The sequence below is a fragment of the Phaeodactylum tricornutum genome, genomic scaffold (genome assembly GCF_000150955.2).
Source record: "Phaeodactylum tricornutum CCAP 1055/1 PHATR_bd_26x34 genomic scaffold, whole genome shotgun sequence".
Taxonomy (NCBI): Eukaryota; Bacillariophyta; class Bacillariophyceae; order Surirellales; family Neidiaceae; genus Phaeodactylum; species Phaeodactylum tricornutum.
Genome location: NW_002238030.1, coordinates 11,876 through 37,193, shown reverse-complemented (window position 1 = coordinate 37,193; position 25,318 = coordinate 11,876). Strand labels below are relative to the sequence as shown.

The 25,318-nt window shown below is 48.4% G+C and overlaps 9 protein-coding genes across 9 annotated transcripts; 6 read left to right on the top strand and 3 right to left on the bottom strand.

The window, feature by feature from the left end:
* Positions 1-158: 158 nt before the first annotated feature.
* Positions 159-1,768, top strand: PHATRDRAFT_bd1277 (predicted protein; the record flags this gene model as incomplete). Its single annotated transcript, XM_002176229.1, has 2 exons — positions 159-1,332; positions 1,386-1,768. 2 exons carry the CDS (start codon positions 159-161, stop codon positions 1,766-1,768), a joined length of 1,557 nt encoding a protein of 518 aa, XP_002176265.1.
* Positions 1,769-2,143: 375 nt separating this feature from the next.
* L-SD (l-serine ammonia-lyase) lies at positions 2,144-3,678 on the bottom strand. Its single transcript, XM_002176223.1, has one exon. The coding sequence runs from the start codon at positions 3,567-3,569 to the stop codon at positions 2,547-2,549; it is 1,023 nt and encodes a 340-aa protein (XP_002176259.1). The 5' UTR covers positions 3,570-3,678; the 3' UTR covers positions 2,144-2,546.
* Positions 3,679-5,053: 1,375 nt separating this feature from the next.
* On the top strand, positions 5,054-5,812 carry PHATRDRAFT_bd1274 (predicted protein; the record flags this gene model as incomplete). The annotated part of the gene is made up of 1 exon (XM_002176228.1): positions 5,054-5,812. The coding sequence occupies one exon, from the start codon at positions 5,054-5,056 to the stop codon at positions 5,810-5,812; it is 759 nt and encodes a 252-aa protein (XP_002176264.1).
* A 1,476-nt stretch (positions 5,813-7,288) lies between these two features.
* On the top strand, positions 7,289-9,336 carry PHATRDRAFT_bd1628 (predicted protein; the record flags this gene model as incomplete). The annotated part of the gene is made up of 3 exons (XM_002176227.1): positions 7,289-8,546; positions 8,640-8,814; positions 8,857-9,336. Exons 1-3 carry the CDS (start codon positions 7,378-7,380, stop codon positions 9,334-9,336), a joined length of 1,824 nt encoding a protein of 607 aa, XP_002176263.1. The 5' UTR covers positions 7,289-7,377.
* Positions 9,337-10,193: 857 nt separating this feature from the next.
* On the top strand, positions 10,194-11,072 carry PHATRDRAFT_bd453 (predicted protein; the record flags this gene model as incomplete). The annotated part of the gene is made up of 1 exon (XM_002176226.1): positions 10,194-11,072. The coding sequence occupies one exon, from the start codon at positions 10,194-10,196 to the stop codon at positions 11,070-11,072; it is 879 nt and encodes a 292-aa protein (XP_002176262.1).
* Positions 11,073-11,719: 647 nt separating this feature from the next.
* On the top strand, positions 11,720-12,094 carry PHATRDRAFT_bd218 (predicted protein; the record flags this gene model as incomplete). Its single annotated transcript, XM_002176225.1, has 1 exon — positions 11,720-12,094. A coding segment is annotated over one exon (375 nt), but the record flags the coding sequence as incomplete, so codon positions are not given.
* A 1,180-nt stretch (positions 12,095-13,274) lies between these two features.
* On the top strand, positions 13,275-14,352 carry PHATRDRAFT_bd1626 (predicted protein; the record flags this gene model as incomplete). The annotated part of the gene is made up of 2 exons (XM_002176224.1): positions 13,275-14,262; positions 14,348-14,352. Exons 1-2 carry the CDS (start codon positions 13,350-13,352, stop codon positions 14,350-14,352), a joined length of 918 nt encoding a protein of 305 aa, XP_002176260.1. The 5' UTR covers positions 13,275-13,349.
* A 100-nt stretch (positions 14,353-14,452) lies between these two features.
* PHATRDRAFT_bd870 (predicted protein) lies at positions 14,453-15,999 on the bottom strand (the record flags this gene model as incomplete). Its single annotated transcript, XM_002176222.1, has 1 exon — positions 14,453-15,999. A coding segment is annotated over exon 1 (1,371 nt), but the record flags the coding sequence as incomplete, so codon positions are not given.
* A 282-nt stretch (positions 16,000-16,281) lies between these two features.
* PHATRDRAFT_bd1624 (predicted protein) lies at positions 16,282-20,058 on the bottom strand (the record flags this gene model as incomplete). Its single annotated transcript, XM_002176221.1, has 4 exons — positions 19,753-20,058; positions 19,283-19,667; positions 18,798-19,143; positions 16,282-18,715 (listed from the first exon to the last, which is right to left on the bottom strand). Exons 1-4 carry the CDS (start codon positions 20,029-20,031, stop codon positions 16,282-16,284), a joined length of 3,444 nt encoding a protein of 1,147 aa, XP_002176257.1. The 5' UTR covers positions 20,032-20,058.
* Between the last annotated feature and the right edge of the window lie 5,260 nt (positions 20,059-25,318).

The window sequence follows — 25,318 nt, the reverse complement described above, 5'->3', positions numbered from 1 at the left end:
GCAGCAAATGAAGCTACTTAGAGAGAACACGTTCTGTCCCCTTTAGCGAGTTTTTCACCTTTTCCCATCTCCTTAAGCGTATTTTCTCTAAATCAGACCTTACCTTCGGCTGGAACGTCGCAAGCATTAATTGGCTCTACAAACGCTGTATGCGAATAATGGGTTTGTTCGGTGAGTCCTATTTCCTCTTCAGCATCGGAACGTTGCAGCCTTTTTGGAACATTGTGTACCCGGAATGCTTCACCAGCAGCAGCGACGACCACGAGACCGCCGACGCGAGTGTCTGTCGACCGCGGCTGCGGCAATCCTTAACGTACTCTATCGTCCTCGATGTGATCTCGGGTATGCTAGTGATTGGCTATGCCGCTAATGTGATAGGACGTCGGAAAGGTTCCATTCTCACGGCATCTCTCATGAGCGGCGCCTCCATTGCGTTGACGCTTCTTTCTTACACGGCACTCTCGTCGCCAAACTTGTTTCGATGCATGAGCTGCGTGCTGTTTGTTTTTGGGGTTGGCGTCGGTGGCGAGTATCCCCTGTCCGCCTCCTCGGCTTCGGAAAAGGCCATGGTTTCCTCGTCTTCCCAGCGCCGACTACTAACACCCAGACAACAAGAGCGCGGCAGATCGGAATCTACCATGGATGGATTGTATACCGTCATGGAAGACGACAACGATATACGCCATCATACGCACGCAGAGGAAATTGACAGCATCAAGTCCCCTCTGCCAACGTCCTCTCCCAACCGTGGACGGCAGGTCCAACTCGTGTTTACCATGCAGGGGGTGGGGATCTTTTGCAACTCACTTATAATCACTACACTTATCATCGTCTTTGACCAAACGGGTGACGCTATCCGCGACACAAATAACTATGACGATGATGCCGGCATCTCCTACAGCTACAATCACAATGCACTCCTCAGCATTTGGCGGTGGACATATATCCTTGGTGCTGTCGTGCTTACTTGTGCATGGCTGTCCCGAATACGACACCTTCCCGAATCGACCGTCTGGAAACAAGACAAGGATCACCTTGAAGAATTGGCTCGCGACGCTCTTCGGCAGCATCACCAGCAGCAGATGGTAAGCGCTATCACCGGATACAGTAAGAGCTCTCCAGCGGCACAATCACAGCTGTATACAACGCTGTCGCCCTCCAAATCCGAAATTTCAGTTGCCACATCAGTTTCGTCTCTTTCGGTACCGTCCTTGCTGGCTAACGATTCCTTATCGATCCGCGATGCTCCCTCTATCGATACCGAACGTAATTTACGAGCGACTTCGACCGCCCTTTTTTTGCGCAACTATGGCGTCCGCCTGTTTGGAGCAAGTTTGTCTTGGATGCTTTGGGATATTGCCTTTTACGGAAACAAACTCTTTCAGAGCTCATTTTGATCGCTCTGACAGGACCCGACACAACCGTGCTAGAGTTTGCATTGGCGGCCACCCTAAACGCGGCTGTGGCCTTGCTCGGGTACTTTGGTGCCGCGATTTTGTTGGATGTGGTTGGACGAAGGAAACTTCAGCAGTTCGGATTCTTACTCACAGGAACTTTGTTTGTGGCCTGTGGATTCTTGTACGAACAGCTATCGTCCACCATGTTGATTGCATTGTACTTGGGATCATCGCTTTTCGCACGACATTTTTGGTACCGGCCGAAATTTTCCCGACGTCCCAACGCACCATGTGCCACGGAATTGCCGCCGCTTCAGGAAAATGCGGCGCCCTGCTTGCAGCCGTTCTCTTTCACTACGTCGGCGACGTAAATATTTTCCTCTTAAGCGGCTACGCTTCATTTGTTGCATGTGTCGTGACCTTTTAGACCGTTCCGGACACGGCTGGATTGGATTTGTACGAAATTGATCGGAAATGGCGCATGATCTTGAATGGGTGCAAGGGCGAATACGAAGGCCCAGCCAATCACCCTGAGCTTCTCAGCTTGCACGAACTACACAATCACAGCATGCGGCATCGCCAAAGGCAATCTAGTGCGTATGATGGGACTGTGGTACTCGAAGGGCTGGATTAGCATGACTTAAATGAGAGCGCTCAAACATGGAAAGACGTTTCGTGTGTTCTCGTCTATGCTTGAAGCGATATTGTGCACCTGAAGAATGTGACAAAGTATCGGAAGTTTCCGATTTTATTGACTGGACAACTTGCTCTTATAGTTGGTTAACTAGTAGTATCTATTCGTGCTTACTTTCCGCTCGAAGGTACACGATACACTCTAACACAGCCAAACTGTGTTGCTGTTTCCGTCTTTCGGCTCCGCAAGAGAGTTGGGTAGTTGAGTCGTGTCTCTTTTCTTGTACGTAATACAAACTCAGCACCCAAAGTAAAGAGCATCGAGCAAAAGTACCTGGCCAGCTGGAAACACAATCGCAGACTGGCCCTCAATTTACTATCTCTAGTCTCGATGACCCTTTCTAAAATATATGCTGTGCATTCCCAATTCCTCGGAACACAATGTGATTACCTGCGATAAACACGTTAGGTCAATTTATGGTGTAAACAATCCAGTGTGCTCGCTCTGATCCTAAGCTAAAGTAGGAATTGAGCCTTCCATTGGTGTAGCAAGTCAACGCTGACTCCACTGCCCCCACAAACTTCCAGAACAATCGGGCCATCGGTGATTTGCGACAAGCATTCGTTGCGCAGACGTTCCGTGTATGCCACGGCCAAAGCCGCACCACAAGCTGGTTCCACCAAAATCCGATGATCTTGTGCGAAACGTAAACACGCATCAACGGCTTCGGCATCCGTACAGAGCGCATCTAAAACTCTGCCACCAGCGTCTTCGTGCTCTTTCGAGAGTTTCAAAACGGCCGGCGCCACTTCCAGGGCGCCCAAGGAAGTTGCAATACTGTCAATGGCCTTCAGTCGGACAATTTTCCCTTGTTGCCGGGCTTTTCCAAACGAAGCAGCGCCCTGCGTTTCTGCCGCAATCACGGTGGTCGGCGGGCAACCTCGTCGCGCCAGACCTTCCAAAATCCCGCAAAGTAGGCCACCGCCGCCCACACTCACGATGATCGCACCCAAATTACGTTCAAGCTGGTCTAAAACCTCATCAACAAGGGTCGAATGTCCCGTCCACAAGAGTGGATTGTCGTACGGCGATACATACGCAGTATTCATCGAACTCTCTGCCACTTTTTGTCTCGCCAAGGAATCCGCAGCATTCCAGTTTTCACCGTGTACTGTCACCTGCGCTCCTAGAGATTGGAGTTTCTCGATCACCATAGGCTTCGTGGTAGTCGGAACAATCACAGAGACTTCGATGCCGAGCTTTTGTCCAACTGTCGCGACGGCCAATCCAGCGTTGCCACCAGAACTCGAAATAACTTTGCGTACGCCTTGCGCTTGCAGCGTCGAACACAAGTGTCCCATACCACGGTCTTTGAAAGATCCGGATGCCTGCAGGGCATCTAATTTGATATAAACATCTTTACCGACGATTTTGGAGATTGGAATAGATTTAATCAAGGGAGTCTTATGAAACAGCTGTTGCTGGCGAGCTTCATCTGCAACCGAAGCTTGAAGCTGATTTTCATTCTGCGTCGTCATGCCTTGCACTCCACTTGGACCTTGACTGACACGAAGCCTCCGTGTACGTTTGTGGGACCAACAAAGGGACGAGGTAGGTGAAATTCTACCGAAAGCAACGATCGAGAAGGTCACGGATAATGAATAAGCCAACCTCATCTTTTCGAGCAAATGGGGAAACTATTTGGTACGATTGTGTTAACATCACTGCGCCAAAAACCTGTGCTGCGCGTCACGAAATCGTTGTACAACGCGAGAAAAAGCATGGAGACATGTTTCGCTTTCATAGGATTCTGGATTCCTTCTAAAATATGTTTTATCGCAAAACATACCAGGGAACGGTCACCTATCATCTCATCCGTTTCGTCATGTTAGTGTTACATCAATTACTTTGGCAATCCATTGCTTGTTGACCGACCGCGAAATCCGATGTGGCACTTCCTTCGCGTGTTGACAAGCGAAGACTCAGCGGCCGACGGAGCTATTAACAATGAGGATGGCCTTCTACACTTTTGATTGTGGACATTCGCATGACCAGGAATTCGAGCGCGATGGTTCTGACTATGACCCGTTTGTTCCATCGTCTTCTCCGGGACAGGGTAAAGGTGACCATAGAATATCGAGTTTTGGTCACTTATAAATGCTATTGGAATCAAATCCATATTTCGTTAAACGGAGAAATTGAATCGCATCAAAATTTTGATAAAATCCGATCAGAATCAACCGCAAACTAGAAGGAGATAACTACGAAACTTAATACGACTTCGCGGAAATAACTCTCGCCACAGAAAAAACTTCACCGCAATATTGCAAAGAAGAATATGGATCCTAATCTCGACAATGGCACTCTGTCATTTATGTTTATTGCCGGGTCTGGACTTGAAGGGATCAAGTTATGGTGAATCGTGCCCCTCTCGATATTCTGTTTGGAATAGAAATCAAGGGGTCTGGAGAACAACAGTCGTATACTAAGAAAGAGCTCTGTCAAGGTATGCTATATAAACAGAAATTAATTATGACTTATGACTGATGTGATAAAACATGAATAACCGCGATGTGGATTTTCAGGAATTTACGGCCTGGACAACACCGAAGCTGGCCGAATGTGGGCTTTACGCAAAGGGACTCTCTTCTTACACTCTAGACGACAGCATTGAAGTTGCTATATATATTGTTCATCGCTTTTGTTATACAGCTGATCGTACAAATATTCTTGAAGGAGTCAATTTTTTTCAACTTGAATCAATACAAAAAGCGAAATCTGCTATCGCTTCGTTTAATATTAGTCCGAAAAGTCTTATACAAAAATGCGTTCCGCAGTGGGTCCTTGTTTCTCTGCCGATCACTGCGACAACGAGGAATGGTTCAAGGATATATGGCATACGTCAGAATAGATGACTCTAATTCTTCCGAAAACTGAAAGGTGGTAGATCTCAAAAAAATTCTTACATGCTAAACTATCACTTTTGACTGACCTTCATGATCTAAAAAGCAACCATTCAATCATGTCGAACCTTCTCGCTGAGCATCGACAAGCCATTGCATTGAGCAACATGGGAGTCTCTCTTCTAGAAAAAGGCTTGTACCGCGAGGCTCTTGAAACAATAAAAGATTCTGTCGTTGCAATCAAGGGGCTTTACGGTTCTCAGCGATGTCGCTCACAAAATGAACATGATGTGCCTGTCCCCCTTGCTGATGAAGTAAAACGGGCGTATCGACGACTAGCACAAGGCAAACGGGAAATTGTCTCAATCTCTATTGAGGTGATTGCAGACGACGACGGTTTCTGTTCTATCAAGAATCTGAAAAAAAATCTTACTCATTCTTCAAATTTCTCAATATGCTACCCCATTCGCATCGATTCCTTTAACTCTGATATGCATTGTCTTGATTTCCATTCAGGAATAGTTCTCCACAATTTCTCCACTGCGCATCTCTGCCTCTCTCGGCTCCCGGAATTGTCGCCGAATCGCGCTCAAAAACTTAGGGATGGCGCGTATAAGGTCGGCTGCCTCGCGAACAAAACTCTGGCAAAATTGATATTGGACGACAATGAGGCCACTTTTTGTGGACAAGTGCTGCAAGAAACCAGCTTGTTCATTGCTACGCTGGCAACGCTTAAAACTCTTGTTTCAGTTCTTCACGAAAGCGGCTGCCTCCGAGAAGCGAAGGCATTCTTTCAGCGCATGTTAGACCTTCAAGGTGCAGTTCTTGATGTTGGCGACGTCGAATTGTATTGTACAATGGCAGCTTCAGCTGCTTAGCAATGTCTGGAAATGTTGTAGAGTCCTTTTAGGGTAAAGGTCCGGTGCACATTGCCTTTGCGGAATTGTCTTTGCGCTCAGGTTGGTACTTGCCTACGAGAATACGCAACACACATTCATCATTGCCCTAGTGGTAGTCCTGTTTGGACAGCCGAAACTACAACGTGACAAGTGTCCTGAACGTGGAAAAATATTAGAAAATCGCAATCTTTCTCTCCATTTGGTTGGTTGAGAGAGGCCGCTTTACAACCAAAAATTTTGATAAGAGTTGTACTTATTTTACTCATTCACAGTCAATTGCTCCCCAACAGTACTGTCAGCATAACTCATAGCATGTGCTGAAATGCTAACTGTTAATGTAGCCCTTTCTCACAATATTCTCTCGAGAAATGTCTAGCTTGATTTAGAGGCCAACCAAAAATCCCAGTACAACTGACTTAGCCTTTCAACAACGCCGTTTGTTGACTATGAATTCTACGTCTTTCCCTTTGTATAGTGAACTGTTAGAATGCCATCCAAGCTGTTTGCGACGAGCTTGATTTGTCTGAAACTAAACAATGCTTTGATAGATATCCAGCGTTGATAGCAAAGTTGGAGGGCAGCAAGATCTTGACGTTGACAATTCCAGAAATAATGTCCACAACTTTGCCCTCGCCCATTGATATCATTTTTTAGGCCAAAGTTGCTTTGCTAGCCCCACTGGCTTGGATTGTGAAATGCTGCACACAAGGCCTTTCCTGAAGAATTCTTTCGAATCCAATGGCTAAGACCAGCAAGAGCATATTTTATCAAATGGCCGGAGAAAGTGATATCCAGGTAGTCTTTACGAGTCCACAGTTTCCAAATAATATTTTGGTCGCAACAGCCAGTATGCGTACGAGATTAATTGCTCCTGCGAGAGAATGCAGTTGGAGAAGCCGGCAATCAGACAAGTCGTCCATTTGAGCAATCTTACATACAATAGTAGGACTGCAGCCTACTTCGTGCTTTCGATTTGGCGCATCCTTGGAACATTTCGATTGCTGATTTTTTTTGGAATTGTTGTTTCCAATTCTTCCTAGATCGGCAGTAGTACCTGATTGCTATCCAGACTGCCGGGGCTGGTAAAAATGAATATGCATAACTACCATGATCCTTTGGAGAGACAATCGGGAAGGCAAATGCATGTCCATATTTCCGGAAACTAGTAAATGGTATGCCTAGTCATGAAAGAAAGATGATGAAGCGTTTACCGTTGTTACCGTCTCGGTATTGAACGAATCGAGTTGGTCAAACACTCAAACAAAAATTTACCGCTACCCAATGGTTCAAAGTCAGATTATACAATTTCTCCCGTGTTAGTGTCCATCTGGCCGTTGTACGCTAATAGATCAAATAGGTACAAGCGCTGGTATCTTTTATATTCCGATCATTCACGGGATGCGAATTTCTCCAACAGAAACACGAAATCCGTCCTGTCGTCAAAGCATCCGTCGGTCACAGTCGGTCAGGTAGTTGACATTTGACACCGACCCTTGCCAACCTTGCAATCTAGCAACGGTTCTCACAGCTAAGGTGGTTTTGCCATGAAATCTTCGGTGGAAGAGAGCACTTCGTGGGAGCTCTTCCAGGCTCGCGGAGAAGGTCCATTGGGGGGAACGGCTTTCAGTAGAAGACGTGGGAGCACAGCTCACCGACTGCTCAAAGGGCATCCAACTGATTCTTCCGATCTCCACAAGGTTAAAGAGGATACCGAGCATGGTATGATGATTGACGCTGGATCGCAGGGAACGCGGATACACGTCTATGAGTTTCCCGCCCGCGTCTTGACACACCGCAATCACGTCAAGCATGTTGTTCAAGGTCGCAAGCTCACGTTTCCGAGTACGGACTCTCGTTGGACGGATCGTCTTAAGCCTGGATTGGACGCATTTGCTTTTATTGAAGACGAAGGATCCCGTCGAGAACAGGTGCGAGCCTATTTGCAACCACTAATCGGCTTTGCCGAGGAAGTGTTGGAAACGAAACGCCATCACTGGCTTTCGTATCCAATTTACCTCAAAGCTACAGGTGGATTGCGAACCCTACCTCGCCCGTATCGTACACGCTTGGTGGAAACCACGCGCTCTCTCTTTCGTAATTCCACTTTCAATCCATTCTTTTTTGAAGACGAACACGCCCGAGTTATATCCGGAGAAGAAGAGGCCATATACGGTTGGGCGGCCGTTAACTTTGTAACGAACACATTGATTGCGAACTCCGAAGGATCTGGCGAAGTTCTCGCCCCAAATGTAACGTATGGTGTCTTGGAAATGGGAGGAGCCAGTACGCAGATCGGCTTTTTTGAACCCAATGGGGACGTCATGGCGAATTTGTTCAAGCTACAGATTGGGGCCGCCAAACACTGGAACGTGTACGCCCATTCGTTCCTGTACTTTGGTGTCAACGGTGCGTTTTCGCGCCTCAACGCGCAACTTGTCCAAGAAGCCGAGCTCAATCAGGACAGGGTATTGCCGGGGCCGATAGACGGCGTGTACAACCCTTGCTTACCCGTGGGGAGTCAGTATCGTTTTACGTCACGAATTCATGTGTTACCGGATGGGTCCCTCTTGCCCTTGTCAAGCCCCGAGAATGCCAGCACAATTGAAGCTAAGCTCTATTCCGCAATAATGCGCAACAACAAAGAAAGCGCGGATTTTGGTCAATGCGTTAGCATGGTCAAGCTATTGTTAAGGATGGAAGCGAATAGCTGGTGGTACGTAAACTACAACCAACATTTTCACCGGTTTCTTGGAAGTTCCTTGCTCACGCTTCAGTCTTGTCTTTTTTGCATGTTGTTCTCTGTCAGTAATTTTTCGCATGATCGCGATTGTTCTTTTGCTGGCATTTATCAGCCTCCGCTACCGATCAATGAGTACGACTTTGGCGAATTTATTGCGACGTCCAATTTTTACCACGTGTGGGACTTTCTCGGCCTGGAAGAACGGTCTACAGTAGATGAAGTGCTTGAAGGGGCCAGACATGTATGTACCATGAACATTACGAAACTTGATGCTTACAATCAGAATCGTCCGAAGCCTCTGTCCGACGACGACCTGATTCAGTACTGTTTCCGGGCTACCTTTGTCGCCGAGCTTTTTCGAGGGTGGGGGTTTCCGGGGGACTACCATATTACATCGGTTGATCAAGTGAATGGTCTGAAACTAGGATGGGCCCTGGGTTCCATGCTTTATGAAATCAATACGCTACCGTGGGCATTTGAGAGCAAGCATACCTTGAAAAAGATTGCGCCGAAGTTACTAGGTTCAGCAATGCCTGAAGATGACTTCGAACCGCACGAATGGGTTTTAGTGATTCTTGTCGTAGGTATGGTGCTATCCGCTAGCGTTTGGGCAGCTACAAAGATCCGCCGTCGAAGTTACCGCAATACTAGGCTTACCGCGTTTGCTCCCGAGTCTGCCTCTCTGGCGACGCCCCGTATTGGTCGACGTCAACCTCAAAACTACGGAGCAACGGAATATCGTTCTACCTTCGAAGACGAATGATTATGCTCCCTTGATAATTTCTATGTCTCCACGCCCCGCTGTAATTGCGAAAGTGCAGTATGCCAATCATTCTATCATTAGCTAATTGTTTTAATCGATATTGGTTGCGGTCCAGTCTTAACCTAGTTTACATTAGCTGGACTTTTTTCCCAGCATTTTGACGAACATCCTGGATGGATTTGGTCACATCGAACTCGAAATTTGGAAAAAGCGGAATCGCCAAGTCTTGCGGTAGTTCTCACAACATTCACAGTCCGGCTAACTTTCGTTTGATAAGCAGAGCGAAGTGCTGCCCTGCTCAGGCTGTTGCGTGTACTCATGAAATGAAGACCAAGAGGGCGTTATGGACGGGTACAGCACTATTGTTCGCGGTGCAGAACGGCCCGATTTGGATCGCAAACTCGTTCATCGTTGTCACACCCAGCCCAAGAGCAGTCGCACTGAACTGCAAACTCTCTGACCGATGTAGTCCTCAGGTACTTTACTCTTCGTCCTCTCCACACGACTCGGATGCGGTCACAACAAAAGAATCGAACGATGCACCGAATTTTCATGCCCAACGTCCGAAAGTGTACGGGCCGCAACCTCCTTTAATCCATAGCTTGCCCCCACCTGCGGATCCGACAGCAAACTCAGCAGACGATGTTTTCCGTTCGCTGCGTCAAAGTTGGCCCAAACCGTTACAGTACTGGTTCCGTGATTCGGGGGCGTTGAGGTGGCTTGTTGATGGTTCCGTCCTCTTGGGCATACGTCCCATTCTGCGCGAGTACCCGACGGCTTGGTCCGATTTTTGGCACCTTTCCAACAGCGGAAAATCCTCCCTAGCAACATTACTTTCCAAGTATGTGTCCCCTCTTATGAGCAATTCCCCAAGCCAGATTACGATAGAAACGCGCTTGGAATCGTTTTCTTACGGATCGGACAAGAAACAAGTCATTGACATAATCCAGCCGGCTTCTACTGCTCCTACTTCCAATTTGAAAGTTAATTCGTCATTGATTGTCTTTGTACACGGCGGAGCCTGGGGATCTGGTTTTCCGGCTTTGTACCGGTTAATTGCTCGTCCATTTGTTCAAACTGATCGGGCGGTCGCGGTTGTTGGCTATCGCACCTACCCAACGACGGATGTGGATGGCCAAGTCCTGGACGTGCGAAATGCCTTGCGGGCGCTCCAACAACGGTATACCCAATACGACGACATAACTCTGATTGGACATTCTTCGGGAGCCCATATTTCGCTACTCGGATTGCTGAATAGTACCAATCCAATGGACGTCGACATCGATCGCTGGATTGGGATATCGGGAGTGTACGACTTGGCCTCGCACTACCGCTTCGAAGCGGGACGAGGGGTGGAGCGTATTTCTCCCTTGGCACCAGCCGGTGGTGGTAGCTTGACCCGGTGGCGGCGTTTGTCGCCGACGTATCAGATCTTACAGCAACGGTCACATACTACCGCAGGGGAAGAATTTCTATATACGACGTTACCGCCACTGTTGATCTTACACGGAGCGAAAGATACCACCGTACCGTATACATCTTCCTTGAGGCTTTACGAAGCACTCCAACAAGCTACAAACCAAAGCCGCTTGGAGCGGAGGCTATCGATCTTGCCTATGGTGGAACACGCTGAAACTGTGCTACATTTGATGTTTGGTGGTGCCACCAGTGACCTTGTTCTCAAGTGGATCGAGCAACCAATCATGTGGTGCGCTAGAGACCAGCATGAGTCGTGATGTCTTACGCAGCTTTCTGGAGAGTAACCTAGCTAGCATTCCATGTGTATAGTAGGTAGGATATGTGACTGTGCGTACAATGATTACAACTAATAGTAATTTCAAAGATTTGGCAACCGCGAGCGCGGATCAATCGTAAACAGAGTACCAGTGCGAGACGAAGAGTTTCCGGGTACTATAGAATCCCTCTGTCACCGGTTCCGAATCTCTTTGTGGCCGACCAACGTTTTCCCCGCCACGCGATTGGGTCAGATATGTTTCTACTGGGTGTTTACTGTGCTTCTTTCGAACACCAAGCGTCGCGACGGACGGGCGGAGACATACCAGCCGACAACGACCAAAAGCACACGAGCAGAGAGAAAGCTCCTCTCTACTACTAGTAGATGCATATATGTATATACAAGACCCGAGCCGCCTGCCTGCTCTGTCTGTGGAAGAAACGTGGTGATCTTACATTAAAGCTCCTTGGATTGCTTGGTACAGTGCAATTCAGTGCACCCTTTATAGTCTGCAAGAGGAAACAAAGCAACGTCTATACGGGCAAGATTTCGAAACGCGCTTGATTGTGTGAAGAACAAAAGGAAGCCTTCTCTCCCAACACGGCAGCAAGCAATCCAGCAATGCCTCGTCAAAGTGGCATGGCGGATCGGGAGCCGTGTCCCTGGCGTATAGTGGATGATGTTGGCGGTGCCTTTTGCATGGGTGCGATTGGCGGAGGTTTGTGGCATACGATTCGCGGAGCCCGACTCGCCCCGTCTGGAGCCCGCTTGGCGGGTTCCGTAAGCGCCGTACAGGCCCGCGCCCCCGTACTGGGTGGACAATTCGCCGTATGGGGCGGTATCTTTGCGTGCTGCGACTGCAGTCTCACGGCAATTCGTCAAAAGGAAGATCCCTGGAACAGTATCGTGTCGGGTGCAGCGACGGGCGGTGTGCTCGCGGCGCGGGCGGGACCCCGGGCCATGGCCAGTGCCGCCGTGGTCGGCGGCGTCCTGCTCGCACTCATTGAAGGCATGGGAATCATGTACGTTGGGTTGTTGTTATTGGAGGTTGCTGTTGTTGGATGTGTATATGCTGCTGTGGATGTTACTGTTGCTGGAAATGTGTATATGTTGCTGTGGTTGTGGATGTTGATACTATGCGAACTTTTTTGCAATACCGACGTTGTACTACGGTAAAACTCATTCACTCTTGTGTTTATGTGTGTGTTGCTTTGGCGTGTAACAGGTTAAATCGCATGATGGCTCCACCCGTACCAACGGCGGACGACTACGCCGCCATGCAGAATGACTCGACGGCACCGCCCACGGCTGGTGGCTTGTTTCCGTCGGGTTTGATGGGTGGTGGTGGCGGCGGTGGGAACGCGCGGTCGCCACAGGCATCGAGTGCACCGCCCCCGCCACCATCGTCGTCCGAACCGTTCCTGGAAACGGACGGGACCACGACATTTTCGACCGAACCGAGCGCCCCCGAGCATTCCGACGGTGGTTCCGGATGGTGGCCCTTTGGTGGTGGATCCTCCTAACTAACTAACGGATTTGTAAAATGGAATGGTGGCGACACCACTCCCAAGAATGGGCCATAGCAACGAGTATGGACGCGCCGCGGAGCGTGGCACGTCAGGCGTCTCGGAGTCGATTATAACTTGAATTATGCTCTATAGAACTTTTTCTGCTCCCCATTTTGGAAGGTTGGTGTTTGGATAAAAACGACACGGATGTTGTCGAGGGGGGGAAATAGCTGTAGTAGAAGGAACTGGTGTGATCCGTGTAGGTGTGGTTATGGTGCTGGGTAGATCCGTGGTCCCTCCCTCCATCTTGCGAAGAGAGAGATCAGGGTAGGGTGGTCGGTGACTTGGATTCCTCTGTCAGCGAGGACGGTGTGTGTCGTGGACGTTTTGGATTGGACGACGACATTTGCAACGACACAGAGTATTCGAAGCGGTGGTTTCGGTATATTGTCGAAAATGCGTGGCTCTCGTCGGTCGTACGGGTCCCGAATCCTCGGCACGGTGCAGTACCAAACGGGACGGGCGCCCATTACCGATGCTGGCGAGTCGGTCATTCCGACGGCGAAAAAAAAAAGCTACTCTAGTAGTAGCTGTAGCTGTTCGTAGTAGTAGTAAATATATTGGTAAGAATACCACGAGGAAGGAGAAAGAGCCACACCGAGCGACTCGCACGCAAATCACACTCCCAAGGCATTCCGACTCTTACACACCAACCGCGTACCCATATACACGTACACGAACCCTTAAACACATACAAAGCCATACACACAATGCCGCACGCGGGAGCTGAAGCATTGAAAGGCGAAGGCAACGCCTTCTTCAAGGCGGGTTCGTACCAGGAAGCCATTGACAAGTACTTGGCGGCGACCAAGTTGGACCCTTCCGTCCCGGCGTACTGGTCCAACATGGCGGCGTGTTACGAAAAGCTGGGCAAGTACGAGGAAATGGCGGAAGCCGGACGTTCCTGCATCAAGGCGGATCGGACCTTTGTCAAGGGTTACTTCCGTCTCGCGACGGCGCAAAAGGCGCTCAACGATTTGGAGGGCTGCGTCAAGACGCTCGAGTCGGGTTTGGCCGTGCAGTCCTCCAACGCGGATCTCAAGCAGATGAAGAAGGATCTCATCGAGCTCCAGCGGGCCGAACAAGTCGCCGCCTACTGCACCAAGGCCAACGAACAGTTGCAGAACGGTGACGTCGTGGGCGCCTACAAGACGCTCGATCTCGCCTCCCGACTCGACGCCGGCAACCCCGATATCCAAGCTCTCACCAAACGCGTCAAGCCCAAGTATGACGCCATGGAAGCCAAGCGTAAGGCCAATCTCACGGGACCGGAAATCGCCAAGGAGAAAGGTGACGACGCCTACAAACAGGCACAGTTCGAAACCGCCGTCGAATTCTACACCAAAGCACTCGACGCCCTCAAAAAGTCCGGACAGGGACAATCTGAACTCGCGCTCAAGGCATACGCAAACCGCGCCGCTTGTTACAAGCAAATCTCCAACTTTGACGGAACCATCAGCGACTGCACTGCCGTCCTCGAAGTCGAACCGGACAACGTCAAGGCACTCATCCGACGCGCACAGGCCTTTGAAGGCGTCGAACGATACCGATTCGCCCTCCAAGACGTCAAAACCGTACTCGCCATGCCCTTTCAAAAGGTCGGCAAGACCAATCTCGATCTCTGTAACGGAATGCAGCATCGCTTGCATCGTACCGTCGCACAACTCAAATCCATGGATAGCGCCTAAACATACCAACGCACCTTTAGCATGACTAGCGTGGGCGTGACGCTCCTCCCCTCGTTGCCAGGCTTTTTTAGTCGTCGTTTATTTGTTACGTTCGATTTACGATTTCTACGCTACAATCATTTGGATTCCAAAAAGGCTCGTAGTTTGTCCATGGCGGTTTGCAATTCTTCCAAACTTGTGGCGTAACTGATCCGCACCGTCCCCGGGGCACCAAAGGATGATCCCGGAACCAACGCCAGCCGTTGCTCGCTCAACAAGTCCAGGCACAACTGCACATCGTCGCCGTACGCGGACATGTCCGGCAACACGTAAAAGGCGCCCTGTGGAGGCACCTGCACCTGGACGTCCGGCATGGTCGCGAGTTGTGCGAGAACAAAATCGCGTTTGGCTCGCATTTCCACCACGTTCCTGGACAATTCGTCATCGGACACCAGAGTCAACGCCGCCACACCGGCAGCTTGGGACAAGGATCCGGCGCAACTCGTCAACTGCGATTGAATCGTCGTAATAGCCCTGGCGAGCGCTTGCGGTGCCGCAATGTACCCCAAACGTAAGCCCGTCATGGCGTAGGCTTTGCTAAAACCGTTTACCGTCAAGGTCCGCTCCCACATACCCGGCTGGGCCGCAAACGAGGGACAACCGCCGTCCGTACCGCTACTGTACGTCAAGCGCTCGTAGATCTCGTCCGCTAAGACCACAACCTGGGGGTAGTCCCGGAGTACGGCGACGAGCTCGCGCAACTGCGATTCATTGTAGACTCCACCCGTCGGATTGGACGGATTGCACAAAATGAGCAGTTTGACCGTCTCCGCGTGCGCTTGCAACGCAGTGCGGAGCTCGTCGGGTGTGAGCAAAAAGCCCGTTTCGGCACGACTTTCCACAATCACCGGTGTGGCGCCTGCCAAGCGGACCATCTCGGGATACGACGGCCAGTAGGGGGCGGGTACCAGGACGGTGTCCCCCACACCGGCCGTAGCGAGAATACCCTGATACACGCACTGTTTGGCACCATTCCCGACCACAATTTCCGACTGTGGGTCGTACGAAACATTTTTGCGTCGCTGGAGATCCACGGCAATGGCTTGACGGAGCTCTAAGGTTCCTGTGACGGCAGTGTATTTCGTTTCGCCGTCTTGTACGGCTTGGACAATGGCGTCCAGCACAACTTGCGACGGAAGAAAATCAGGCTCACCGACACACAAGCTCGTGACTTGGATACCTTCGGCTTGCATTTGTTTGACTAGTGAAAAGATCTCTACGGTTTTGCTAGGCTGGATCTGATCCAGCAGCGGATTCAAAGCCACTGGCGATTGGACGCTGCTACATTCTGCGTCTGTGTCAAGTAGCTCTTTCGAAGAAGAGCCCAGACGACAAGAACAGCGAGGCGTTCTTCTTGTGGAGAGTACAGCTCCCCAAGGCGATCTGGCAATCCAAGCTTGTGCAAAGGATGACGTCAAGCCAAAGAAAAGGGCGGATGCGACTAGGACTCTACCCATAATTATGTTGACCGAACGAAAGGAAGGGAGTCAACGCAAAAACGGTACTCCGAGGGTAATTGGATCGTCCCCTTCTTAGCTTTTGCAGGAATGTACAAAATTCTGGCTAGTCCAGGTACACGCTGTAGGCTCCTCGTTTACCGAAGCTGGGCTCGATCGTCTAAAGATCAAGCTTGCGCTTTTGAGACTTCCAATTAGAGGGCACTGCAATCCGTGTCGAGAGAGGGGTTTCCCTGCAGGTAGACGAACGACGCGAGAGGTTTGCCCGTGGCGGAGGACAGACTAGCTAGGGTCGAGAAAGCTTGATGGAAAAGTACAGGCATCAATGGTCAATAGTTTATATCCATTTATCGTCTTTCTTACATATGTGATCGAACAATATTCAGAGGTGCACTTTGGAAAGCAGTTCTATCTCTAGTGTCTGGGCGTTTAGGGTGCCCCAACAACGACTATTTCTTTCAACCCTTTGCCCCACCTTTGATCTTTTCCATCATTTCGCGCACCACTTCCTGACCACGGTCTTCCCATTCCTTGCGATTGCGCATCGCGTAGTTCAGATACTCGTCGCTCGACACTCCAAATACACCGCATTCCTTCAGCTTCATAGCCAGTGGAATGATGTAAAAGTCGAAAAAGCCCAGCTCGCCCTTGTACCAAAATGTTTCCGGGCTCTTTTCTGCTCGACCGGCTATGTAGGCCTGGTACAGCTCCAGGAACAGTCGCTCATTCCACTTCCGGTATATGTGCCAGTGCTGCATGGTGTGTGCCACATCGGAGGCCTGGATCAGGTGCTCGATTACAATCGTCGCCTTGCGGTTTGTCAAGTCTTTCAGGTCTTCCTGCATATTTGGGGAGGCTGAAAAGGCCTTCTCCCAGCGTGCGTTACGAATAGCCTTGAGATCCGGGTCCATGATATCCGTTGCCATGACGGAGTTGACTACCAGCTGTCGGAACCGGGCCTTCTCCACGTCCGTGGCAAAGATGGCGGCTCGCAAGTCTTTGAAGCTGTCGTCTAGCAACAGGTCCCAAGCTAGATCCACGGAGTTCTGCTCGGCAACACTTTTCCCCTGGTAGAATGTAGCAATCTTACTGTTCTCCTTCACTAGCTGCGCGTTGGGAACTCCACTGTGGTCGACGTCATGAATGAGTGCCGAAAAGACGCAAGCAAACTGAGTCAGAGGATCCGACGTGATGCCGTACGTGTGATCGTGTAGCTTGGAGGCGAAGGACCGCTTCTGGTTCTTCCCGTCCGACACCACCACATCCACGGGAGCCACAATACGGGACAACAGCTTTACCACTGACATGGTCACGTGCGAGGCGTGCTCAAAGTTGTGGAAGGGGTTGTTCCGGTACATGGCAGACACATTGGACACGTACTGCTGCAGCTGTGACGTGATGCTGTCATCTAGCTCGATGTTCTCAGGATCCTGCTGGCGACGAGCAGCGTCCGCGTCGAACTCCGGCAGAGCCAGAATCTCCGTCACCTCGTCCAGGACCGTGGTCCCGGCTCCTCGGTTGTCGCCGGGACAGAAGTATTGCTTGGACAAGTCCTTCTTTGGTACCTTGGAGGCCTTGCGACGCGCCACGATTTGTTTGATCAATCGCGATAGTACATCGACGTTCCAGTCGATGAGACGCGAGGTCTTATTCGAAACGAGGTTGTAGACCTGCTGATCTGACTCGGCACTGGTCGTCATCAGACCATCCAACGCTACAGAGCTGTTGTAGTTGTTGGGCGCAAAAACATCGTCGCTACTGTGCGTTGTGTCGGTTGTCGACCTCCCCTTACCCACATCTCCCACAGAAAGCCAGAACGTGTTGAGCTCGCCCTTTCCCTTGGCCACAATCGTATCCTCGCGTGCAACGAACCACTGGGTCTTGCCAGCATCTGCAAGCAGATCGGACGTCTCCTGCGAGATCTGAATGCGACCGCGAATTCCGTTGCTTTCCATCCTTGCTGCCGTGTTCATGGTGTCTCCAAAGAGCTGAAAACGAGACCGCTCCCCGCGCAGGACACCGGCAGTCACGGGTCCGCTGTGTAACCCAATTCGTAGGGACAAGTCGGCCGTGTCCGGGCCTAGAGATACTTCCAGCTTTCTTGTCAGCGAGTGCATCTGGTGCATGCAGTCCTTGGCAAATCGAGCCATGACTACGGCATGATCCTTTCGCGGATCGGGCAGTCCAGCAACGGCAACGTAGCAGTCGCCGACCGTCTCGACTTTGAAGACACGACGCTTCTTGGCCGTCTCGTCGAACGAGTGGTACAGGGTCTCCAGCAGCTGGAAGACTTGTGCCGGCTCTCGAGACGAGCTCCATGCCGTGAAGCCGCTGATATCTGCAAACATGATGGTGGTATGGGGAAACAGCTCAGCAATGGGCTTGGTCTTGAAGAAGTCACTGTGATGCGCATTCTCGTCAGTGATGGCGGTATCAGAGGAGTCACCATTGTGCAGGAACGTCTTGAGACGAGAGTGGGCGGCCTGGTTGACGTCGCTTCTTGCCTTGGCATCTTCAAACAAGCGATCACGGACATTAGAAGGGAACAGCGATGACACGATAGCGTTAGATCGAGCAGCGGCATTAACCACTTTGATGTTACGGCGGTGGACGAAGCGATCGTAGACCAAGAAGGTCAGAGCCATGAGGAAGAAGGTGGCTGCCACGAGGGAAGTGAAGACGATGGGAAGGCTGGACTTGTATCCCTGAGCAAACTGCTGACTGGGGTAGATGTGTAGAGAGTACCGGCAATGCCCGTCCGTGTTGGCAGCGAGCTCGGGGTCTCGATAGGCGTTGAAGGGAACGACGACTTCGTATTGGTTGAAGGCGGTTTCGTGTCGATCACCGTCGCCAAGATACACCGCGCGGTTTCCGGTCAATTCGTAGGAAAATCTGCAATATGTCTTTTGTTAGTTTCCATTGCTGACGTCGCATAAATGAAGGATGAAGTATGCTGTCATTCGTCGGAACTTACTGTTGACCACAACTGTTCTTTAGGACGGAGTATATACCCCTCACTTTGTCGGGAAGCAGATCAGCAAAGGAAGCATCAAAAGCGATGGTGCTGACAAGTGACCCCACTATTTTAGAATCACGATTTCCCAGTTGCTCGTAGACGGGCGTATGCAGGACGGCATGAGGGCGCTCGTGAGGACTCTCATCCCCGGTGCCAGTAACAAATTGATCATGGAAGACGTTATGATCTCTCTCACTCCAAACCAATCCGGAGGTTCTTGCTGTGTTGGCAGCCCTGGACATGACCGAGTCTATCTCGCCAAGGCGTAGCCATGTTAGACGACTGGTACTATCCTGACAAGGTTCTACAAAATATCGTACCTTTCACAATCTGCATGGCGTCCATGACAAATGCGTTAGTCTCTGATGACCTGAAGTCAAAATTTTGAATAGAGGGGGAAAATGGAACAGGCGACATCTGCCAAACGGGGGAATAGATATCACGTCCCGGAGGAGAAACAGTCGCAAACTCAAAAATCTGAGGTGTAATGTTTCCTTCAAGGAAAGACGTTGTTTGCAAAGTTTGGTCGTTTTCTAATCTAATACTGCGGCCTTCGCCGAGCCACCACTGATTCTCCCACGCATAGCCCTCCCATTCCTCTTTCTGGTCCCCTGTGACAAATGGCGTAAAAAATAAAAGTTCGTTGCGCGATTGGGCTAAAGTATGTCGGCCCGCAACTTCGAACATAGGCAACGAGACGAACGGAAAGGTCAGGTTCTTGACAATCGCGTGCGCTGTCAACGTTTCTGCCAATCCCTGGAAGGCCTCGAACATGTTCTCCACACGAAACCTTGTAACATCATGAACAGTATTCGCAAATAGGTAATACTATCAAAGATGCATCCGCGGAAAGACGTTGAGTTGTGGTATGTGCAATGCAGTTCAAGATGTGTGCTCTGCAGTCGGGTCTTACCGCGTCGACGTAGTCATCTTTTTCTTCGCCCTTGAGGAATATGTGAGTAAACGTAGAAAGCACGGCACCTGATACGAGCAGTAAAGCCACGACCACCAATCGCCAAAAACGAATATGTGCAGTTTCCGAAGCAGCCAATCTGTGAACTTCCTTGGTTTCATCGCGTTCATCTTGTAAGGTGTTTTGGTCGAATTCGGTGTTGGTTCCGCTCGAAGACGGCTGAACCGAAATCAAATCATCGTCACGACCATCGCTGCGGGTACTACTCTTTTCCATCATACAAAATTCTTGCAAGTCTTCAGATCAGTGTGGCTTTTGTGACCATACATAGATTTCAATTTATTTTATGGCGGTTTATTGGGTCGTAGAATGACACATCGAGGTCAGGCCGTCGATGTTTACCGATCATTTCGCCTTTCTAAATATACCAAAACGTGATGTGACAACACATGAGGTCAATAGTGTGGTCATTTTTTCCTCAAAAAGATTGCAAAGAAGAGCAATGACCCGACAGTCTTGGCAACGAAGAGAAAAATTTGCTCACTATACTCTAGCGCTTTGTTCAACATGTTTGGCCAATATCGCTCACACCCACACAGCGATTTCAGAACTCTTCTGAGAGGGTGTCATCAGCTAAAGCAAATGTCCGAGATACATAAATCAACATCATATTTTTTTCTCGGTATCTAGAACTGGCTTACTGCTAGTGCTCGCATCACTGGAGGATGATCATATCGATGCGGCAGGAGACGTAGAACAGCCGAAAGATGAATAATTTTCATGTAAGATGGCAACATCGGTTAAGTTCCGCAACGATTCCTTGTTCTCTTTCCACCTTGGGAGCTCATATATTCACTGATTTTCTTCTTTCTTTGGCGCTTTCAGGCGAGAACACCGAAATGGCAGTCAAAGCGCGCAGCATTGGCCATTTTCCAGTTGATTTGTTGCATCAGGTAGAGGCAGCCCACCAAAACGGCAGAAAGAATATGCTGATTGTCTCTGTGTTTGTCGAGAGTCTCACGGTATATACCCGTCCCGTGTGTCTTTGAGACATTTATCTCAAAACAAGTGTGTCACAAGCAGAAATCAAGTGTATACATGTTTACTGCAAGTTGTGTACATGTCAGTGGAATTGGCCTTATTATATGCATTCCTATGTAATTATGGCATAGTGAGAAGATACATGGGCACAGATTTGCAGTATTCCCTACTTACTTTGAGAAGGCTCTTGGTTAGTATGGAGACTTCAGTTGCACCAAAACTCCAAGGAATAAATTGGATTCAACGGAAAGAGTCATTTGGATGGAAACACAAGGGAAACGGATGCAAATTGACAAGACCCAATTTTCATACCATGTGTGTTACAAGAGATACTTACAATTCCTTGATAAGTATGCAAGAACGGATTTTGTATTATATGGATACTATGGTGAGCATGGAAGATTCAGGTTTAGTTGGTGAAGTTGCCAGGACTGCAGTCAAGTTTGGATATGATCTGACAAAAGGCACTAGTTTGTAGAATCTAATCTTCTATCGTTGTTTTATAAGTTCTTTGATCCGCATTGCTAGTTTACGCATAGGTCCTCGTATCCGCTGCCTAACCCAAGGGGAGCGTTGCCAACAAGTAGAGTTTTACAGTCCCTAAGTCCCTTAGGTGTATTGCCAGTCGTTTGTAATAACGCCCTCTCTTGTTTACCAGGCTCTGTTCCTAACAGCGCTTCTGTCCATACGGTGTACATTGGTGTATATTGTAACAGAGAGGGTTGAGAGGGCATTGTTGGTCATTGCAGAGCCATCCAAATTTGGCAAATCTAGGCAACTGTGGCATCATTCTGGTTGCCGCTGGAAAGAGATGCTCATAATGACACTTTCTGTGATTGACATTCTCGTCTCTGTAGAGCCAACCTTTTAGCTATGTAGCAAATTCAATGGACCCGCAGTCCGCCCTGCAAACAACTATGTAACTTTTGATGATTCTGCTATTCATTTTTGCGAAGACGAAAGCTACTTAAAGTTTGATTTGTTGTCAAGGCTTTGATTGGTTTTCCATGACATTCACTGACTTGTCACAGCAGAGCATTCCAATAAAATGCGTGGAAATCATTAACTGTAAGAACGGAAGATTAAGAAATCATGTTGAAGCAAGCTATAACGAGCCAGTGCTTTTACCGTTAGTACAAATTAAATCTAGAGGAAATGCACTATCTCGGATGAGGAGGGGCGAAAATTGCACTATTTGAAAATTGTGTTTGGTATTTTTATTTTATTCAGTCATCGACATGCTTTTCGGAGAGACCGCCTAAATATAAAATACTAATTTTGTTTAGGTGCTAGTTGGGCATGGTGAATCAGAGCCATAGCTTGGAAACGGGCTTGTCTATACTCCTCCTTGTACTTGCATGGGCATTGAATCTGGAATCCATCCACCTGAACATCTACTTTAGACCGAGCATAAGCTTAAGTGTGAAACGTATGCTTTCCATTGAGTCCCTTTATGGTGAGTAACGAAAACATGACGTTGCATGACAAAAATTCCATGCATTTGATGTGGTGCGCTTGTGCAAATTCTGTAAGCCTACACCCCGATTCAATCCATTTCTTGGATTTCTCCCTGCACTCGAAATTTTTTCCAATTGTCCATCTGGAGAGACCAACAAGTAAATCAAGGATTAGCTGATGCCGTAGATCTTGAATGACACTATTCATTCGCTCAGCTGCGTTGTTTACTGTTAGCTGCTTCCCGTAGCTTTCGGCAACGGTTGGCATCCGGCACAATTTTTTGGGGTATAGTTTGAATACTTTTTAAAATACGAGCGCCAAATGATGATACTTAGACTGAACACGTTCTGTCCCCTTTTGAGAGTTTTCCACCTTTTCCCATCCCCTTTAGTGAATTTCCTCAAAATTGAGTTCGTAGGAGGAAAACCGCTATTTCGGCCTCCAAACTAGAAAACTGCAACAATAACGGGCTAGAATCGTCTAAAGACCCGAAAGATCCCGCATACTTTCGTAGACAATCAAAGGCGTAAAAACATAAGATTATAGACTTGTCAGATAGACTTAGGGATATGAACCCCTCATGTACTGCTTGACGTACGGGTTTTCTAGTCCCCACACATCGAAACCATAAATATAGATATGGACATGGAGAGATGTGTCCCCTCAAAACCACCATGGGAAAAAAAGGATCCACAACTTGTAAAATAAAACTTCGACACTGCATGCAATGACAGGTAGTATTGCAAATGCAATTTGTTCCGACACTGGCTTCATCGAAACGAAAAAGTCGGCAAACTCTTCTTCACATGAATCAATATAAAATTTGACGCATAAGATTCTGTCGTACTGGAGCTGACTGAACCTTTGTTAGTGCATTGGCTAAGTTTGTCTCCGACGTTTCATAAGCAATCTTGATGACTCCCATTGCGACATTCTCTCGTACAAAGTGATATGCAATAGAATACTCTTCTTCTTCAACACAGACTCCGGCGCTGTAGTATTGTGAACCACTGACATATTGTCGCACAGAACTCTAGCCGGACCATCAATCGGAATACCCATCATCCGTAACTTATACCTTAAACCCTGTATCATCTCCTTAGCAATCTTTAATGCAACAAACTCACTTCCAAACGAAGACGTTTCAACTGAATTCTGACACTTCGAAAACCACATAATCGGAGCACGATTGAGATAAATCAAAAGACCTGTTCGAGAACGACAAGTGACTTTGTCTCCAGCATGGTCAGCGTCAACAAAAGCAGTAATCTCCACAGCCCTACCACGTGGCTTCGGAGCATTTAGCGGAATAGGTTCTTTCACATTACCATAAAAATCCGTCCAGTCTGCACCATCAATAAAATGGTTGTCAATGTCAGCATAAGAATCATCAAAGACGAGTTGAGACCTGTTGTGAGATTTCAAATAAGCAAAAATATGAAGAACAGCACTCAAGTGTCCTTCTCATGGCATTGCGAGAAATGATGAAAGCATAGATACTTCACACATATATCAATACAACCAATTTCAACTGCCCATCTCAAAACACCAATCTGAGACTGAAAATAGTTAGCACGCTCTGCATTCAACACAGGAGAAACATCAAGTTCCGGTCGATACTTTGTCGACATTGGCAATGACGCTTTGTTAGGCAAACCTCTTTTGATTTCGCTCAAATCTTTCTCAACGTTTGCGACAGCTTGTTTGACGTAATTTGTCGAACTCATAGACCATCGCGGTTTATCTGGCTTATTGGGAAGTGAAAAATGTCCAAGATTCGCTCCCATATATGTCTCCGGTATCTTAATTGATTCTGACTGCAGCTTGAAATGTTTTCCAATAGTATCCAAGATTTTCTTTGGATCATCACTGATACATAGGAAATCATCAGTGTAAATAAGCACATACTCATAATATTCGAGACCACCTTCATTCTGAAATGGTCTTAACCAAACATCTGGATCTGCAATACAAGAGGTAAACATCAATTCTTCCATTGTTGCAGTTAAGTGAGCACGCCATGCAGCTCCACTTGACTTCAAACCACACAACACTTGAACAATAATTGCATAACAACCTTCTGTCGAAATCCCAAATTCTGGACCACATGTTGTATATACCTTTTCTCGAACTGGGGCATTCAAATATGCATTTTGTGCATCAGCATCAAGTATTTGCATCAAATTCAATGCTGCAATAAGTAACGCAATTCAAACACTGTCCCTCGAAACAACACTAGCATAAGTAATCAAACTCGGCGGATCTGTAACGTGTCCCCCGGCGACGAATCTGGCTTTGCGAGTGAAGTCCATTTTGATATCAAAGATCATATGACTAGGTATCCAAGTGTGTCCAACTGGTTTCGACGCATTGGGCTCGAGAACTTTGAACGCTGGCATAACGTTTTTCATCTCTTTTCTGATTGCATCCAACCATATAGAAGTGTTAGTATAGCAATCAATTTCGAGAGCTTCTTTGACTGACTTCGGCATACAAATACCGAATTTGTGAGTCCTTTTGAGGTATCTGGCCTTTACCGCCGAAATGATTCTGTCTTGTTTCTGTAATACGCCCGGTACCCACCAGGCAAAAGCTGGTTTATGGACTTACTTGTTTGCAATAATATATTCGGCGACATCAACAGGATTCAACTCTTTCAGATCTTTCAAGGGAATCCATGTAGGCGATCCGTCTTTCCTTTGAAGTAAAAGTTGCCAACCTTTCGTTGTTTGACGCATTTGTTTCACACCACGTTTGTCTGTATAATACAGGTCCGTCGGCAGCAACAGCCGATCCGTCCTTTCGGTGATCAACAAATAAAAGATAATGATGACCCTTGTCATCAACCTGTGAATAAAGATGCTCAGCAATAACGTTAGCTCCGTATTCCTGTACATCACCGTCTGGAAATTGAACTTCCAAGATACGAGTGTCCAAAACTGGATCAGGATTCAACCTCCCAATTGGATCACCATCTTGATCTTTCTTTTGTCCAATTATTTGACCAGCACCAATATGATCATGTTTTGGTATAGCTATTGTTGTTGGAACATTCAACTAGCATAGT

Coding starts and splice junctions, on each gene's coding strand:
- L-SD (XM_002176223.1), bottom strand. CDS start 3,569: ATGACGACGCAGAATGAAAATCAGCTTCAAGCTTCGGTTGCAGATGAA.